General features: G+C 41.5%; 1 protein-coding gene and 1 long non-coding RNA gene across 4 annotated transcripts in view; both read left to right on the top strand.

The window, feature by feature from the left end:
* top2b (DNA topoisomerase II beta) overlaps positions 1–10,258 on the top strand; it is a 178,050-nt gene extending 167,792 nt beyond the window's left edge. For 2 of the 3 annotated variants that reach the window (XM_088404453.1, XM_088404451.1), the window contains 2 exons: positions 5,832–5,920; positions 9,605–10,258. In XM_088404453.1, the coding sequence (XP_088260579.1) occupies positions 5,832–5,920; positions 9,605–9,748 (233 nt within the window). In that variant the 3' untranslated portion in view covers positions 9,749–10,258. The remainder of the gene's footprint in view (positions 1–5,831; positions 5,921–9,604) is intronic. The other variant, XM_088404452.1, reaches the window with a different exon arrangement.
* A 2,688-nt stretch (positions 10,259–12,946) lies between these two features.
* On the top strand, positions 12,947–18,731 carry LOC148406719 (uncharacterized). Its single transcript, XR_015864056.1, has 4 exons — positions 12,947–14,965; positions 17,684–17,852; positions 17,935–18,014; positions 18,098–18,731. It is a non-coding gene; the product is annotated as an uncharacterized LOC148406719 (long non-coding RNA).
* The last annotated feature ends 436 nt before the right edge of the window (positions 18,732–19,167 follow it).

Below are 19,167 nucleotides of genomic sequence, written 5' to 3'. Positions count from 1 at the left end.
TGCACAGTCTTTCAGCACCCTGCCAGGGATGTTGTCTGGACTTGCTGCTTTCTGGGTGTTGAGTGTCCTCCTCACGCTGGCAGCAGATGGGCACAGAGGCTGGTCGTGCGAAGGTGGTGGTGTTTTCTGTGGGTGGGTGGTGTTCTGTTCCTCAAAGCGTGCAAAGAAACTGTTTGGGTTGTTGAGCAGAGTGATGTCACTCTCACAGCTTTGTGGTGCAGGTTTGTAGTCTGTGAATGCCCTGCCATAGGCTGTGTGCGTTCTTGCTGTCTTTGAAGTGAGAAGTTATCTTGTTTGTGTCTTCTTGTTTGGCTATCGTGATGCCACGGGACAGGTTGGCTCTCGCTGTTCTCAGGGCTGATTTATCCCTTTGAGCTTTGAAGGCCTTGTCTCTGGCCCTCAAAAGCCTGTGGACGTCTCCTGTTAGCCATGGCTTCTGGTTGGCCCGTGTGGTGATCCTCTTGATGTGGGTCACATCGTCCATGCATTTGGTGATGTAGGAGGTCACTGTGTCTGTGTACTCCTCAATATCTGTGATGCCGTTGTAGGTGGCTGCTTCCTTAAAAATGTCCCAGTCTGTTGAATCAAAGCAGGTCGCCTCCTGTGGCCCCACCCTTACTTCTTTCAGTGCAGGTTTGATGACTTTCACTCTTGGTCTGTATGAAGGCATTAGCATAATAGTGAGGTGGTCAAAGGCACCAATGTGGGGGAGGGGGATGGCTTTGTACGCTCCTTTGTGCTGAGTGTAAACACAGTCCAAAATGTTATGTCCTCTTGTTGCAAAGTGAATTTGTTGATGAAACATCGGGAGAACAGTTTTGAGATCAGCATGGTTGAAATCCCCAGCGAGGATGATGAAGCCGTCTGGTTGTGCTGTTTGTTGTTCACTGATAGCCTGGTACAGTTCGTTCAGCGCCGCACTTCTTTTGCTGTTGTTAGTTAGGGGGATGTAGGTAGCGACCAGCAGGATTGAACTTATCTCCCTTGGCAAGTAGAAGGGGCGACACTTCACGATCATGAATTCCGCCAGAGGTGAGCTGTGTTTGTATACTACAGTGGCATCCCGACACCACACTTCGCGGATGTAAACACACACGCCGCCACCATGCGATTTCCCCCCCTCTCCGAGAGCCCTGATACTTAAAAATAATAATAATAAACTAGAATAAATAAAGTAAATAAGAATGAAAACAAATTCACGCAAGACATTGCAAAAACTTGGCACACAGGGCAATGCAGCTAACTTACTTGCTGAGTGCCAACCAATGAAAAAAAAATAATTCTACTTAGATTGCACATACTGCACTATAACAACAGTCCTGTAACACTACCTACAACAGTTTTGAAGTTTTTTGCAAGAAAAAAACGGTACAAAAGGAGCAGAACCACTCGAAGTATGGACTTAAAGTCAAAATGTAATTTTTCGTCATTTCAAACCCAATTTATTCCAATAGTTGCGGATTTTACAAAATGGGGTCTCAATTTGACAGTTAGCAGGGTATATATTAGGAATCAGATGAAAAACCCAATGCCATTTCACTCTGGTGCTGATGGGAGGCTGCTCAAAGTACCAGAATCACTCGAAGCGAGTATGGACTTAGCAGTCAAAATGTCATGGTGGCCAGTTTGCGATCACCCAGAGCTACCCACATGGCCAGCTCAGATTTCAATACATAAACAGAGGCAAGCAAGAGCACTCACCTGGCTTGTAGAATGGCAGAGGCGGAACTAGAATAACTGGTACTTTGTCAGAGAAATCTATGAAAGAGACTAAGACAAGCCCAGCTGCTAAGCACCAACATAATAACTCAGACCAACCAAGACTGACTTTTCTTTGCTGGCAAAGGGAGGGCTAGGCTTTCTCATGTTCGCCAAAACCATCAAAAAGCCCAGCCGTCCACGCCTGCTTTTTATTCATTCAGGAAAGCATTGCACATTACAAGACATAACAAAAAGCGCCAGCTGGGCGCTGCCAACAGCTGAACCAAGTTTGCAGTTCACACTTTCCTGCGTCTACAGCTTTATCTAAGGACTGATGAACTTGGACTGCATAGATGGATAGATTGATGGATAGCAATGCATACGATTCTAGTCAAGAAATATACACATAATGATAACTTAATATATGATTTCCTTCACATACGTGCAGCATTTATTTCCTTTTTTAACAGCTGTTAAAATGTAGTTACTGTGCCAAGATATCGATAGTGAAGCATTGAGAACACAGTACTGTATTTAGCACAGTATCGGCCACTTGATTGTGACGTTGAAACTTTTTTTTTTTCTGTCAGACGAGTATCGCCGCAAATCGAGGGACACACAACGTAAAAACAAGAAAGGCGCTATAGGAGAAAACATTGACTGGTACATCCCAGAAAAGTGACAGTTAGCAGTGGTGTTTTCCTTTCCGGATCAGCTGTTAAGTGCACAAGAAGCCTACTCCCACCCCTCGTGCAAATATTTGAACAAGTTAAATGCTGGCAGTTAACACCCAGCAACCAAAAGCTTACAGAATGAGCGTAGCAACGCGATTTTTCGTGTTTGGTGTGAATGTAGCATTGTCTTGGTTTATGCTTGATGCGTGAATGCTTCGTGCGGAAAGAAGACACGCGGAATCTCGCTGGAACGGATTTTGTGGCACATTATACTCAGTGCTCAGTATTCTCCCATACTGGTGGCAGTAAATATAGTCTACAGTTTACAAACAAGACTACTCTATAACAGAGGTGGAGAATGTTAGTAAATTCAAACAATCGAAAATCGAAAAGGATCACTGAAAGTGCTTGATTTGACATACAGTGGGCCCCCGTGTTACGGATTTAATCCGTTCAGCGGCTACGCTCGTAACTCGAACTGCTCGTATGACGGGCAATCCAAACCTATGTTAATTCGTGAACGCGTGCAACGCGTGCAAAAACCTTAGGTAAAAACATCACGACTTTATACACATATTAAAAATGAGTAACATAACCTACTGTACAGTTAAATTAAATAACTAAAATATACAAAGGAAAAATGACATTTACCTTTGGGGCGACGTGACTTGAGCTGGGTGGAGGCGGAGGAGAGCAGAGACCAACCTGCAGAATTTATTGATTTATTTTCTTAAACGGGAACTTTTCTCAAAACTAGAACATATCACCGGCGATTTCCTTCTCTTTAATCCATAATAGAAGAAGCCTCTCAATTTTCTTGTCGATCGAGGTCCGTCCCCCGGCAAGGAAAGTCTTGCCCTTAGAAGATTGCCGAGCGGTTCCGTCCATACTCACGAGCAAGGTTAACTATGCATGCGCCTCCTTCGTATTTTTTTATTATCTCCTGCTTGGTTTCTATTGTCATCATCCTCTTACTTCTTCCTTTACCGCCACTTACAATTTGAGAAGCCATGTCTAACAGATAAAATTTGCAAAGTCTTCACAACATTCCTTCCTTCCGTTTTTTGACTCATTTTCTCTCCTTCCTTCCGTCCCGACCAGCTGTGCCATCAAGCTAGATAAAGGCGTTCGGCCAATAGCATATCGGCATTTCTGTGATTGACGTGACGCCGGCCAATAGCATCTCCGTGAGTGAGACCGTGACTGACACCGTGACTGAAACAGTGACTGTGACATTGTAAGAGCAATAGCATATCAGCGTTACCGTGTCATGCATGAGCAGATGCTTTCGTAAATGTATCAAAGCGAGGTCAAGTGTATGTACACATTGACTGGCAACGCGTGGCGAATTCATAGTTAAAACCATCACGAATTTACACACATATTTAAAATTAGTACCATAATCTACTGTACAGTTAATATGACAAGCATGGATAAACATAGGATAAATGACATTTTCCTCTGAGGCGACGTGACTTGAGCTGAGTGGAGACGGAGGTGAGCAGAGACAAACCCGCAGAATTTATTTATTCATTTTCTTAAACAAGAACTTTTCTCAAATTAAAACATATCACCGGCGATTTCCTTCTCTTTAATTCATAATAGAAGAAGCCTCTCCATTTTGTTGTCGAGCGAGGTCCGTCCCCCGGCAAGGAAAGTCTTGCCCTTAGAAGATTGCCGAGCGGTTCCGTCTATACTCACGAGCAAGGTTAACTATGCACGCGCCTCCTTCGTATTTTTTTATTATCTCCTGCTTGGTTTCTATTGTCATCATCCTCTTACTTCTTCCTTTACCGCCACTTACAATTTTAGAAGCCATGTCTAACAGGTAAAGTTTGCAAAGTCTTCACAACATTCCTTCCTTCTGTTTTTGACTGATTTTCTCTCCTTCCTTCCGTCCCGACCAGCTGTGCCATCAAGCTAGATAAAGGCGTTCGGCCAATAGCATATCGGCATTTCTGTGATTGACGTGACATAACTAATATTACTTAGTTTGTTGAGAATTTGTTCTCAGGACTGGTTATCTGCGCCAATACTCCAGTAAAAGAGTACGCAAGTCATCACGTTGAACTTCACATTTATTTTGGCTCATGTATGGTGTATTAAGTAGTATCTGTTGAATAATAAATCAACAACAATGTTAAAGTCAGTCAACTAACATATAAACACTTGCCGAACTTTAATCTGTGAATTTACTGAATTTTTAGCCGACATTAGTGGGTTAGCAACAACTAACAACTACTAACTATAAAGTGCAACCTCTACACAAACGAACACATAAACAGAATAAACACTCATCGCTTACTAAACATAGGCAGTAGCGTGCGTTATCAACATAAATGATAATAAACTTTAAATATGAGGTTATGTTGTCATTCACTACATCACTGTAATGAGCAGAATGACACACAGAGAACGTAAAACAGGAAACGGAAATGCAACGCGACCCGACAAATTAAAAGCATGCATTTCAAAATAAGATAACAAACGTCACAAACACTAACGCTTGAAGAATTCTTAACATAATTATTAACAAATATTCCTTAGTTATTTGATGAATACAACAGTACTGTATAATGTACTTTTTTGCTTTTTTAATTTTTTTTCCATTTTTGCACATTTTTTAATTATTTTTTAATTTGAAATATTTTTAATTTTTCCTGGAAAAACCCGCGAAGTACTGAGAACGCAATATCTGAGACAGCGAAGAGCTCATTCAAATCATATCTGAATAAATATATGTTTATTCAATGTTAATTCAAATCATATTTTAATCACTATTTTAAAGGCTAAATAACACAAACATATTTTAAGACTTAGTTCAAATGTTGCTTTTCGTGCTAGACACTGAGGCAAATTGTGTACAGTATGCATTTCAGTTCATGAAACCGATTCTAAAACACAGAGCAAACATTGACATCCCAGGCATTCCAGTTGGGTGTCTTCATTGAGGAGAAAGTGTTTCTCAGTGCAATAAACGAAGAAACTTTTGTCTTTTAATGTTGGCTACTGCATACTGATGCTCTAGCACTCATCCAGGTATTCCTAGGTATGTGTACGTATGCTTGTTGCCTATTTAAGACCCATGTTTCCAAATATATGGCACAATAAACATTTCTCAGAAATTTGGAAGATTTATTTGGGTGAGGTAATAATCTTTAGACAACAATGACAGTTGACAGGTGGTGACACAAAATTGTTCAATTGTGCAACACTGGAAATTAATTTACATTTCCATTGGTCGTAGTCCATTGTTTTTCAAATATTTTCATCATTCAGCGGTCCGTCAGCAAAAAGGCAGTCCTTCAGACAGTAAGTACCAAAGAACAGCCCTCCTCTACAATTATAAAACACCACTTGAAGCTGTCGCAAACCAAGGACTTCCCTGTTCATTAATAAAATCACAGCAGCGTTTTGTCTGTTAGACTTTTGGTTGACTTGTTAAATTCTTTGCAGGTAAAGGCCAAGGAAGAAAAAAAATGGCATCCGGCTCCGAGGATGATGATTATAGTCCAGTGAAGAAAATGGCAAAATTGGTAGGCAGAGTGAGTATCTTTATTATTGATAAAAAAAATGTTTATTAGATTATCTTTATTAGTAATGAGGAAATTACTATAGTATTAGTTAAATAAAGAAAGTACTTTTTAATCACTATTATGAATATAAAATTAATGTATTCATAATTCCCCTTCCGTACACAGAGAGGCAAATGTGCTACAGTCAATGAAAGCCAGTGAGGGAAGAAAATGTTTCTTAATAAAATAAAAAATATATCATTAGCACATAATCAGTTGCATCATTTGTAAATACAGTCTGTAATAATTTTTACATAAACATACCATTTTCTTTGTAGACCTGGAAACACCTCATCACATTGCAAAACGCGTACATGTTTTGAAGACTTTTCTTGGCAAATGTATCTGCAGTCCACCAGAAAGGGTAGATAGAGTAGGACATGTGAGATTTGATAGCGTATTGTGTAAGTCTCTGTCACAGGTGTTCCCAGGGCAGAAACATATTTACAGCGTGTCCTGGGTTGTACTCAGGGCCACCTCCTGGTGGGACATGCTTGGAACACCTCACGAGGGATGTGTCCAAGAGATATCCTAACCAGATACGCCAGCCCCCTCAGCTGGCTTTTCTCAACGTGGAGGAGCAGCAGCTGGAGCCCCTCCTGCACAACTGAAATTCTCTAAGGGAAAGCTTGGACACATGCAGATGACACACTGCAGATGATTTCGGCCAGTTGTATTTGAGATCATGTTCTTTTGGTCACGACTCACACTTCATTCCGTAGGTGAGGGTAGTAATGTAGAGGACAGGTCAATAGAGAGCTTCGCCTTTTGGCACAGCTCTTTCTTCATCACAGACTGATAGAGACTGCATCATAGCAGATGCTGCACCTATCTACTTGTCAATACCCTGCCACATCTTGCACTCACTAATCACCAAAACCCCAAAATACAACTCCTTCACTAGGGGCAGGATCTCATCCCTGACTAGTGTAAGGAACTCCACCTTTTTGCAACTTAAGATTATGTTCTCTAACTGTTTAACACTCAGCAATGAACCGATCCAGTGAGAGTTGGAGAATACAGCTTGAAGAAGCCAGTACATCATCGGCAAAAAGCAGAAGATGCAATGGCTAGATGACAAAATCAGACCCCCTCACCCTTCGAATTCTGTTCACAAAGGTAATGAACAGAATCTGTGACAAAAGGCAGCCATCTCACTGGAAATGAATGCAACTTACTGCCGGCAATACAGACCTAACACTGACATCATGGTTCAGGGGAATCGAGCAGCTCATATCAGGGGATTTGATACCCTTTACTCACAAAACCCCCCACAGAACTGCCCGTTGAACTTGGTTGAAGACCTCTAAGACTACAAAATATGTATGCTGGTTGGGCAAACTCTCATACACCCTTGTGGGTGTAGAGTTTGTCCACTGTCTATATATGGGATGAAAAACACGCTGCTCCTACTAAATCCCAGTCAGGTTTGATTTCCTCGCAGACTCTCCTCTCCAGTGCCCCTGAATATATCTTATTAGGAAGTAGGGTTGGGCACTGAGAATTGGAAATTGAGTGGGACCGGGTCATCATTCATTCTGTCGGAATCACTCAGATGTTAAATAGCTAATGTTAAATTTTGTTTCCTAGTTAGCCGTGTGAAGGAAGTACGGTCAAAGGAAGACCTTGTGCACACATCACATATGCCCCTCTTAGCAGTAACCCCTCTGCACAGCAGTTATACCTCGCTTGCCGGTTCTCTGGTGCCAGAAATGCACTTGTTGGAGAATGGAATCGAGAAGCACTTAGCAAGGCATAGCTCTGCTGTGCTTTCGACTTTAGGTGGATGCATGGGTTTTGTTTCTTATTCCATGAGCTGTACTGAACAATCACCATGTTTCAGGCTGCTCATGGGTCGTGGATTGCTCAGTAAAACTAATGTGCGCGTTCATCTGAAGCCTGGCAGAGAAGTAGTCGTCTCAAGCGGGCGTGTAAGTTGCGTGTAAGTCACTTTTATGGGATATTTTCAGCAGCTTTTCGTGAAACAAGTCCTTCACTAATATGGGTACTTAGAAAAGTTAATGAGGTTTTTTCTTCTCAGTATCTATTTTCTGCACCAACTCGTTATGTTCCAAATTGAGGTCAGCAAGCCCCATCTCCACTATACAGGCCACTATACTGTACATAGCTTGAAAGTATTTCTTATCAGTGATGTCCACCTGCTGTGGGTTCAAGGTTTGCTCCCACGACAGGCACCAGCCATATTATAGCCACAACACTCCGATCAGCCACCTACACAATATAGGTGCAAAACATGGTCCACTCTGGCTCAATCTCCCCCAACTCCTCCTGGGACGTGGGAGAAATTCTGCTTACTCCATCTGAGGACTCTACCAACTCACAAAATGTTTGGTTCTGTAAAATCCTGCATCCTCCACCACAATCAGGCAACGGCACCGTCCCTCTCTTATTTCAGCAGCAAATCTAATGATGTGACCAAAAAAGTCTATCATCAAACTGCCATCTTGAGTGTCTTGGTACCAAGTGCACGTATCGACACCCTTATGTTTGAACATGGTGATCGTTCTGGACAATTCGTGATAAGCACAGAAGTCCAGTAATGGAACACCGGTTCAGAACCGGGAAGGTCGTTACAATCACGCCCCTCCAGATCTCACTGGCATTGCCTCTGTGAGCATTGAAGACCCTCCCAGCAGAACAAAGGAGTCCCAGGAAGGATTGCTCTCCATTACACTCTAAGGATTCTAAAAGGGTGTGTACTGTGAGCTGCTGTTTGGTGCATAGACACAAAAAAGTCAGAACTCGTCATCCTAACCCAGTGTTTCTCAACTACATTTTGCCAGGCCTCCCCTAGAAAAGAAAAGCCCCCCCTCCTCCCCGTCGATGCACTGAATATAAATAAGATTATTGATGAAAAATTTTTAAGTATCCCTACACATGTATCCTTTTTAACATGAACAAAAGAAAAACGCAATGTAAATCAACTTTCAACAACTGTTAATTATTTTTATCGCGTTTATACGGGTTATAGCTCTAACACGAAAAAAAAGAAGCAAGTGCACCAAAGTGTCTGAAACTAAAAGAAAATTATGAAAATTATATCTTTATTGCAGTTACATTCCACATGACAAAAACAAAGCCTTTTTCCTGGGATCATCCGCGCCCCCCGTGGCATCACCTCGCGCCCCCCCAGGGGGGCCCGACCCACTATTTGAGAAGCACTGCCCTAACCAAAGCTTCTCGTCCATCAGGGTGAACCCAATATACAGGCGGTAAGCCAAAAAGTATGCCCACATCTGCTCTGCGCCTCTCACCTGAGTGGAAGAGATTTTAACCTCTCCTTAGAGCTCTGGTACCAGATCCCTAGCCATGCACGGAGACAAGTCTATGTCTAGTTGGTAGTTGTCTGGTTTGCATACCAGATCTGGTTCTTCCCTGTCAAATAGGTGACCTTCATGTCACTGGAGCTTCTGATGCTAGTGTGCCATTGCTTTGCCCATATTTAACTGTTCACCAAAGTCAAGTGTTATCATTGATTTGGTCTCATCTTTTTGGCTGTTTGCGGACTATGTCTTGGTTTAGGCATGATAATAAAACCACAAAAGTCTTATTATTGCCAAATTGCTAAATGTAAGTTTTCACAGTAATAAAAGGAGCAGTAATTTCTGTGTTTTTTTCTGTGATTGACAACAGAGGTCTGATAATCCTCCATCCAATGACAAGAATGACAGCAGCAGTCAGGGTGCCATGAACGCTCCCTTCCGGCCAGGCCGTGCAAAGAAGGAGGTCAAGTACTTTGCAGAGTCTGACAACGATCATGACGACATGTTCGACTAAATCCACCTTTGACAATGTTCACTCCCCTTATGTGGGACTCTTTTAATTAGATTTGTATCTGTTATTTTTAAATTTTCTTTTGTTATTGGTATTGGTTTAATCTTTTTAATGTGTAGTTTGTATGTTTACAATTTATTTTTAGTGTTAATTGAAATGTTCTGTATTTGTCTAAGGCAGCTTTTAGAAATTAAGAAAAGCTATTAATGGGAAAAGGAAAATGTAACTTTTTGAAAAGTTGAGAGTAAAGAATGAAATGTGTCACCTTTGCTAATTTTGGATTATTCAAGACTGGACAGTGTTGTACTGCATATGGAGCACTATTAACACACTCATAACAGGTGTCCACATAAATGTACCTCAAACATTGTATTACTTCTGCAAGCTTATTAGAAGGAAGTAGCTTGGTGTTTTTTTTGTCTTTACTGTAACAGTCTTTACTGTAACAAAACATTATGAACATTGACCATTTCAACTCCAACAAAAAATTGGCTAATAAAACTTAATAACACATGTTTCAACCTGTTTGAATGAATGGCAGCCTGACAAAAAACAGAGGTGGACATTCTGTGGGACTGACGTCCTGTCTGTTGGTCTGTCACACGTATTGTTGACGAATGACAAAAAAAAAGACAAAAGTGTAAATATCAATGGCCTGAAAATAGGTTTTAAGATAAATAAATATCACAATATCATACCTTGTACATTTGCAACTTGTAACATTTGCAAATTGTAACTTTTTTTCCAGCTGTGGAACGCCCAGCGTGGCAAATTCCGTCTGTCTCCCCCTGTCTGTCATATTTGTTGTATGTTGTTGGACAGTTAGAGCTCGTTAAGTCAAAATTTCATACACTAGAACAGGGATCATCAACGTGGTACCCGTGGGCACCAGGTAGCCCCCAAGGATCACATGAGTAGCCCGCAGGCCTGTTCTGCAAGTACCGTAATTGTCCAAATATAGGACGCATCTGTGAATGGGACGCACCTATACACAGGTCAAATTCTGGTATTTTCTATGTTACCGTGCATAGGACACACAACTGTTTGCCGACAATGTAAAAACTATGGCAAAACAGAATATACAGTGGAATGAAAAAGTATCTGAACCCTTTGGAATTTTTTAATTTCTGCTTAAAATCACTATCAAATGTGATCTGATCTTTGTCAAAATCACACAGATGAAACAACAGTGTCTGCTTGAACTAAAACCACCCAAACATTTATAGGTTTTCATCTTTAATGAAGATAGCATGCAAACAATGACAGAAAGGGGAGGAATAAGTAACTGAACATTCACATTTAATATTTTGTGGCCCCCCCTTTGGCAGCAATAACTTCAACCAGATACTTCCTGTAGCTGCAGATCAGTCTGGCACATTAATCAGGACTAATATTTGCCCATTCTTACAAAACCTTTGTAGAAAACGTTTTTTTTTACAAAACTGCTGTAGTTCAGTCAGATTCCTGGGATGTCTAGCATGAATCGCTGACTTGAGGTCATGCCACAGCATTTCAATAGGGATCAAGTCTGGACTTTGACTTGGCCACTCCAGAAACTGTATTTTGTTCTTCTGAAACCATTCTGAAGTTGATTTACTTGTGTGTTTTAGATCATTGTCTTGTTGCAGCATCCATCTTCATTTTAGCTTCAACTGTGACAGACGGCCTCAGGTTTTCCTGCAAAACATCCTGATAAATTTTTGAATTCATTTTTCCAGTAATGATTGCAAGTTGTCCAGAGAGAAGCAATAGTGCCAAACTCTCTGCATGCCAAACTCTCTGCATCCATAGACTTCTCAGACTGTCAATTGATGAACATCCAGACTTTTAGAGATGGTTTTGTATCCTTTGCCAGCTTTATACAAACCTACAATTCTTGATCGCAGGTCTTCAGACAGCTCCTTTGAGTGAACCATGATGCACATCAGACAATGCTTCTCATCAAGACAATTTTTCCAGGTGTGTGTTTTATAGTTGGCAGGGCAGCTCTAAGCCACTCATCAGTGATTGGGCACACACCTGACTTAAATTGCTTGGTAAAAATTGGTTTTAATTGCTCTTTAAGTATGCTTAGGCAGAGGGTTCAGTTACTTATTCATCCCCCTTCTGTCATTGTTGCATGCTTTCCTCATTAAAAGATGATAACCTATAAATGTTTGGGTGGTTTTAGTTAAAGCAGACACTGTTGTTTCATCTGTGTGATTTTAAGAAAGATCAAATCACATTTGATAGTGATTGCATTCACAAATGTGAGAAATTCCAAAAGGGGGGACTCATCTGTGCATCAAAACTCGGCTTATGTGGCTGACAGATCAAACTTATTCGAATGGTGTCGAATTAAATATAAAAAAAAATCGTACTTTTAAGATACCATTTATAGGACGCACAGATAAGATAAAAAAGTGTGACTTATATTTGGGGAATTACGGTACTTTACGCCCGCAGGCCTATTTTACAAATATCTCACATTGTAATTTGAGGGAAAAAAAGCACCATTTAGAGCATAGGTGTCGAACTCCATTCCTCGAGGGCCGGCATCCTGCATGTTTTCCGGTTTTCTTCCCCCAACACACCTGATTCAAATGATTAGCTCATTAGCAAGCTCTGCAGGAGCTTCAAAATGATCCCAATCATTTGAATCAGGTGTTTTTGAGGGAAAAGGTTCGAAAACATGTAGGGTATCGGCCCTCGAGGCCCGGAGTTCAACACCTGTGATTTAGAGTGTGATTTATTTTCATGATTTGGATAATATGTATTTTTGTATTAAATTGGGGATTTTTTTTATATATATATTCATGGTGCATCTCTATGAAAGAAAAATAACTGTGTGCTGGTGTTTTTCTTTGTATCATGCAAAGGAATGAACGTTTTATGTCCTGGCATAGTGGGATGTTGCGGACCCAAATGCAGGAAGACCGGAGCCAAAGTGCACTAAAAAAAATTGTAATTTAATATGAAAAAGACCGAAAACCAAGGTTGAACACGAATATATATTAACAAGTAAATAAAGTAACAAAGAAAAATAAACTTACAACTGAAAACTAGACCTGAAGTCCAGGAAAACAAAGGAACAGAACTCACAAGGTCGAGGAACCAACAAAACTACATCAACATTGACACTTGATCAGCAACAGTTAGACAGACAATGACCCAACAAGAACTGAAAAGGAACTGGAAACTACTTATACTCACATCAAATGAGACAAGACGGAATACGTGGACAAACAATTGGAAGAGGGAGCTGACACAAGGGAAGCAGATTAATGCACACAGGTGGACACAATCACACTGACAAGGACAGGCATGAGGGGAAAAAAATATGAACTTCAACACAAATGACATGAACAGAAAAGAACAGAAAATAAGATAAGATAACAACCAAAACACAATAAACCACCACCATTAGATGACAGGACTGAGGCCTGGGCCTAATCCTTGTAGCTAGTCTTTTGTTGTTTACATAGTTTGAATTATTTCATGGATGGCTCGGTGGAGTAGGTGGAGTAGTGGTTAGCACGTCATCCGCACAGTTCAGGGACCCAAGTTTAACCCTTTCACCACCAATGTTTTTTTTTTTTTTAAACTAAAACTCATGGCTATATTACTTGTTTGTATGTCTAGGGTCCTTGGAAAATTAGTTACAAAATTCCCACTTCCATAGATTAGGTTACAGGCCCTGGGGTTTTTCTTGTCCCATTAGTATTTTATAATGAGAATATAAACATGCCAGAGAAGTGAAAATAATCACCAAATGCCTAAAATACATAGTGATGGAATAATTGTATATTGTGGCCAGGCGAAGAAACCACACGTTGCTGTGCTAGTGGAGATCTTTACTCTTCGCATGCCATCACAAAAAACTGATCAACAAAGTCCAAAACAGCAAAGACAAAGCCAACAGGTTCAAAGCATCAAAGGATCATAGAGACATGCCTACTGGGTGAGAGACATGGTCCTAGTGTCCGCCACACAGCTCCCCCCCGAACACCCAGAAAGGCATAACGGAAAACCCCACAGGGTATTCACCAGTCTGGCACCCTGAGACTCAGTCCGGTCCTGGGCGGTGTATGTGACACCAGGGCCCCAGGTGCGACAGGAGTAAGGGTGAGACGCTCAGCGTGAAAACCATGAGGTAGCGTTGGCAAAGGGATGTTCTGAAGTTCCGCAGGAGCCGGAGTGGCAGTGCTGACCCGCATGCTGGCAGGCACAGTGGCCTCCGAGGGACGGCCGGTCACGGCTGCGTCCCAGACTGTGCCTGGGCATGAACCTGCTGCGGCACCAACACCAACTGACCCGCTCCGATGTATACTCGGACCATACCTGCGGGCATGGTGAATCGGAGGGGCGGCTGAATGATGGTGGCTGGAGGTCTACTGCTGAGGCCGGACGGACATCGGTAGTAGATGAGGCCGCCCGGCTGGAAGATCCCGGTCAACGGCCAGGGACTCCGAAATTGGACTGCACAGCCGTTCTCACCGGCGCCCGTACCAGCCTGTTGTTGGCTGGCTCGATCCCTGGTGCGCCAAGGGACTGGGCGACGGGTGAGAGGACCCTTGTCGGGGTGCTGGCTGGCTGACGTGGTACCAGCTTGCTGCATTACCTGACGTATAGTAGGCTGGTGGAGGAATGTCACGATGTGGGACGTCTGCGGTGATTCCTCGCTGAAACATTCTGACGTCCGGGGTCACCCATGTGGCGAGACTACATCTCCAACAGCCTGACGAAACTTTCTAACGTCTGGGATAATAATATGGCAAGATGACCCATCCGGGGTCACCCATTCTAACGTCTGGGGTCACCAATGTGGCGAGGCGAAGAAACCACACGTTGCTGTGCTAGTGGAGATCTTTACTCTTCGCATGCCATCACAAAAAACTGATCAACAAAGTCCAAAACAGCAAAGACAAAGCCAACAGGTTCAAAGCATCAAAGGATCATAGAGACATGCCTACTGGGTGAGAGACATGGTCCTAGTGTCCGCCACACAATATGTATATATGTTGTCATATAAAAACACATTGCTTGCACACCTCTTAACCCACTCACGCACACACACACGAACACACAAATATACACACTCACACTGGGGGGGCACTGATAGCGCCTGAAGAATGTGCGTACAGCCAGACTGGCCGGTTGCGTCAGCGTCCTCCCCGGGATTGTTGATTGACGGCATCCGTAACCAGCAACAGAAATTGAGACGGAGAGAAGAAATGAACTGTGAGTATAGTCTTATCTTGTTGGCATGCTTGGTGAAGTAAAAGGGAGGTTGAAAGCCCTGCCCATGGCCAAAAAAACAAATAGGGATGTTGAAAGCCCTGCCCGAGGCCCAAACGACAAAATAGAAAGCGGAGCAAGAGGCTTGCGCTACCGATACCTAGAATAAGAAAACCTAGAAGTTCTAGAAGATTAGGACAAGAAAAATTTCCAGTCGTGTGCGTCTTAATAAGTGATACCTAGAATAAGAAGACCTAGAAGTTCTAGAAGATTAAGACAAGAAAAGGTTCCAGTCCTGTGCGTCTTTAATGGCCTCATTATATTTTGACATAACTGTTGTGGTATGATAGAAGGTTTGTGAGACGCGAAAAGTGATTGTGAGTGTGTATGCAACAAGTCCACCAGAATGAAGCAACAGTGTCATCCCTACACAATGTTGCCTGATTTAAGTAGGTTTCGGTGATAAGCTGACGTTTTTGGCATTTGTTTTGGGGATCTAAAACAAGTTTGGCCTGTGATGAGGTTGCGCTCGAGAGGTTTTCACACAGTTTGCTGGTGTGTGACTGTGTCTTGCATGTTCGTATGTTAGATAGTTAGAAATAAAGAGTGAAACTGGTTTAAATTGGGCTAAAAAAGCATCCTTAGATCGTGCTTTATCTAGTTTGCATTAAAAGTCAAAATGACAAATTTTAGATGGTATATGGTAATGACAAATTTTAGATGGTATAAAACCTGAAGTTTGTGGGCAGAAACTGAGCCATTCACAGGGTTAATTCTCAGAAAAAAGGGGAAATATTGAAAGTAAAAATAGAAAAATATATTATGGGATTAGGAGACAAAATTTAGATTTAGGAGATTGAAAATGTTAAATTGATTGGCAATAATTAATCAGTGCTTGAAACATAAATAAAGTACAAAAGGCTTTTGTGTTATATGTGAGGCTATACCACGAGAGGATAGCCAGATGACGTTGAGTCAATTATAAATAATGTGTTTAAATAGCCTAAAAATATTTAGGCATGACTGTTGTGTTGTGTACGAGAGTTTTAAGGAGTATAGACCCAAAGAAAAAAATATAACAAAGAAATTGTGAAATTGATAAGACTACTGATTTAGTTAGAGAAAAATTTAGATAAGGAAATAGTAGCAGCCATTAAATGGCCAGTAGAAGTAAAAGAAAAACAGCGAAGTAGTCACCAAACAACAGCTGCGATGAGGATCGCAAATAATGGAACAAAGCAGGAGTGTGGAGAACGGGGAGCAATCTGAGGCCTCTGCTTCCCTTTTTACTGCAACTGTGACTTATTTTGTAAATTATCCTCCACTTTTTGGAAACAGGGATGTTGCTGTTCTCTGCCAACCACACCTGTGTAAAATTTGAGCTAACTATCTGGGTGTCGGGACATGAATTGAATAAATGAGTGATAGGAAGTTGTTTTTCATGAAACAAGTAGCAAATCCTGCATGTTAAAGTGAAGGAGGCAGAGAAGCAGAATTAGACCCTGCTCATTATCACAATTATATTAACTATAATAATTATAATAACAGTAATAAATGTCATTTTCATTTTAAATGTATTTTTACTAAATATTTATAGTTTATAAATTAAAATTATACTCCATATTATATCCTATTATATCCCACATACACATTGCAGTTGCAATGTGTATGCAGTTGCAATGTGTATGTAGTCAACAGATATAAACATCTTTGACTGTAGGCTTTGTGAATTATTAATTGTGAAGAACTATTGTCAATGTTCACATTGTTCAAAGGACGACAGGCTGAGCAGGATGAGGCCTTGGTGGACATGATTGTGCAGGACTGCCAAACATTTTCCATGGTTGAAGACAAAGGCTTTAGAGCTTTAGTTCATATGTCCTCCCCACAAGACAAGCAATCAGAGGCATGGTGGATGACAAATATAAAGATGCCAAAGCAAAAGCGAGGGCAGAGTTCCAGACAACTGTGGCAGTCACCCTGACTACGGACATGTGGACATCTGTCAATATGGACATTATATATACATGCCATTATATAGATGAAAAACACCAACTGCTCAGAAGCTCGGTCATCCGGGAGGGGCTCAGCGTCGAGCCGCTGCTCCTCCGTGTTGGGGGAGCCAGCTGAGGTGGTTCGGGGATCTGGTTAGGATGCCCCCACGGAGGCCTCCCCGGTGAGGTGTTTCAGGCATGTCCCACTGGAAGGAGGCCCCGGGGATGACCCAGGACACGTTGGAGGGACTATGTCTCTCGGCTGGCCTGGGAGCACCTGGGGATCCTTCCGGAAGAGCTGGATGAAGTGGCCGGGGAGAGGGAAGTCTGGGCTTTCTTGCTCAAGGTGCTGCCCCCGCGACTTGGCCCCGGAAGACAGCGGTAGAAGATGGATGGATGCATTGAAAAACAACTGTATCCTTTTAGGGGTCAGGAAATTTCCTCATTCACACACAGCTGAAAATTTGAAGATTGCCAAAGAAATTTTAATCAATGAATGGGGCCTAACAAATAAAATTCACTGTCTTGTGACCGATAATGCTGCAAATATGGTGTCTTGTGCTAGGCTACTACAACTACGCAAAATGTCTTTGGCTACAATTGAGCTTTCAGTGCAAAAGCATCTAGGATGGTTAGGATGATTCAGCTTAGAATTACAGAAATGTCCACATTACTACTTCATCCTTGTGCAATTCTCCAGAGCCTAAAACTGTTGCTCTTTTTAAAGGCAAGGTGCAATTTTGAAAGCATTGGCGGTGGTGATCATTCTAGACCCAAGGTTTAAATCTCTTGCGTTTGGGAACCAAACACATGCACAAGAGGCAGTTTCTCTGCTGACAGCTGAATGTGCTGGACTGCAGACTAGTTCAGAACAAGCCGCATCTAAGACATCACCGGTAAATTCCCCTCATTTTTATCAGTGCTTTCATGTAGCCCAGTCAAAGTACTATGTCTATTTCCATATATTTTTGTTTGCAGTCTACAACGGAGGAAGCCCCTGGACCTTCAACCCAAGAGGCTGAATGAGAATCTGTGGGACCTTCTGGACTGCAAAGTTGGTGGGTTGCATAAGTCTGAAATCTCCTTTGAGAAAAATACAAAAACAATGGATTCAAACTTCTTCTCTCATGATTTCTTGCAGGTGCAACATAGACTGTTTGGAATGCCTCAGGTGATGCAGCAGGGGAAGTTCAGCGCTACTTGTCTGAGCCATACCTTTCCAAAGGAGAAGACCTTTTAAAATACTGGAACTCTAGCGCAGCAATATATCCCCATCTCTCTGAGCTGTTAAGGTGTATTCACATATGCCTGCAACTTCAGTGCCATGTGACAGGAATTTCTCCAAAGCTGGAGAGGTGGTCATCAGTAAAAAGAGGAACAGACTGAAACCACAGTACTGAAACCAAATACAGTACTGCAGAAATTATTTTCTTTTAGAATAAAAATATGTAAAACACACAAATACCCATTCCAGTGTTTCAAGCATTTTATATAATTATCCATCAATCCATTTTCTATAACCTCTTATTCTCACAAGGGTCGCAGGCTTGTTGCTGCCTATCCCAACTTAGCTTACTTGGTCAGTAGGCAGCGGACACCCTGAACTGGTTGCCAGCCAATTGCAATTTTATAAAACTACCATCACAGTATCTTGTTGCACAAGCATTTTACTTTTTTGTTTTGTAAGAATGATATAATAGTGTCATACATTTTCATTATACTTTACCCAAATGTCAAATATAAATGCAATATTTTATCCAGAAGATGTCACCATACTGAATTGTGTCAAATGCTTTCAAACGCTGACACATTTCGACACAATTGTCTCATATTGATGCAGTGTTTCAGGAAGCATTGTCGTGACTCAACACGGATTCATTTGAATGCTTTTCGATACTGACCCGTTTTAACATAACTGTTTCAGACTGATTCAGAGGCGCTTGCAGCAAAAGTATCACAATACATGGTTCCGATTACCCTTTTTTTTTTTTAATGAACAATATAAACATACATTACAGAGTCAGCAACATAGTACAATATTAATGAACAGTATGAAGAAATAATATAAAAGGTACAAAATAAGTGAAAAGAAAATAAACATGGTCGGGGGTTGTATTAAATAATTCCCCAAAATATAACAAAGTGTGTTCACTTTTTTGGCTTCCTATTACAGTTAATATATCAATGTACATTTCAAAGTCAATTAAAAAA

This window comes from Hippichthys cyanospilos, chromosome 21 (genome assembly GCF_059441005.1).
Source record: "Hippichthys cyanospilos isolate Australia breed blue-spotted pipefish chromosome 21, RoL_Hcya_1.0, whole genome shotgun sequence".
Classification (NCBI taxonomy): domain Eukaryota; kingdom Metazoa; phylum Chordata; class Actinopteri; order Syngnathiformes; family Syngnathidae; genus Hippichthys; species Hippichthys cyanospilos.
This window is presented reverse-complemented; position numbering and strand designations above follow the sequence as displayed.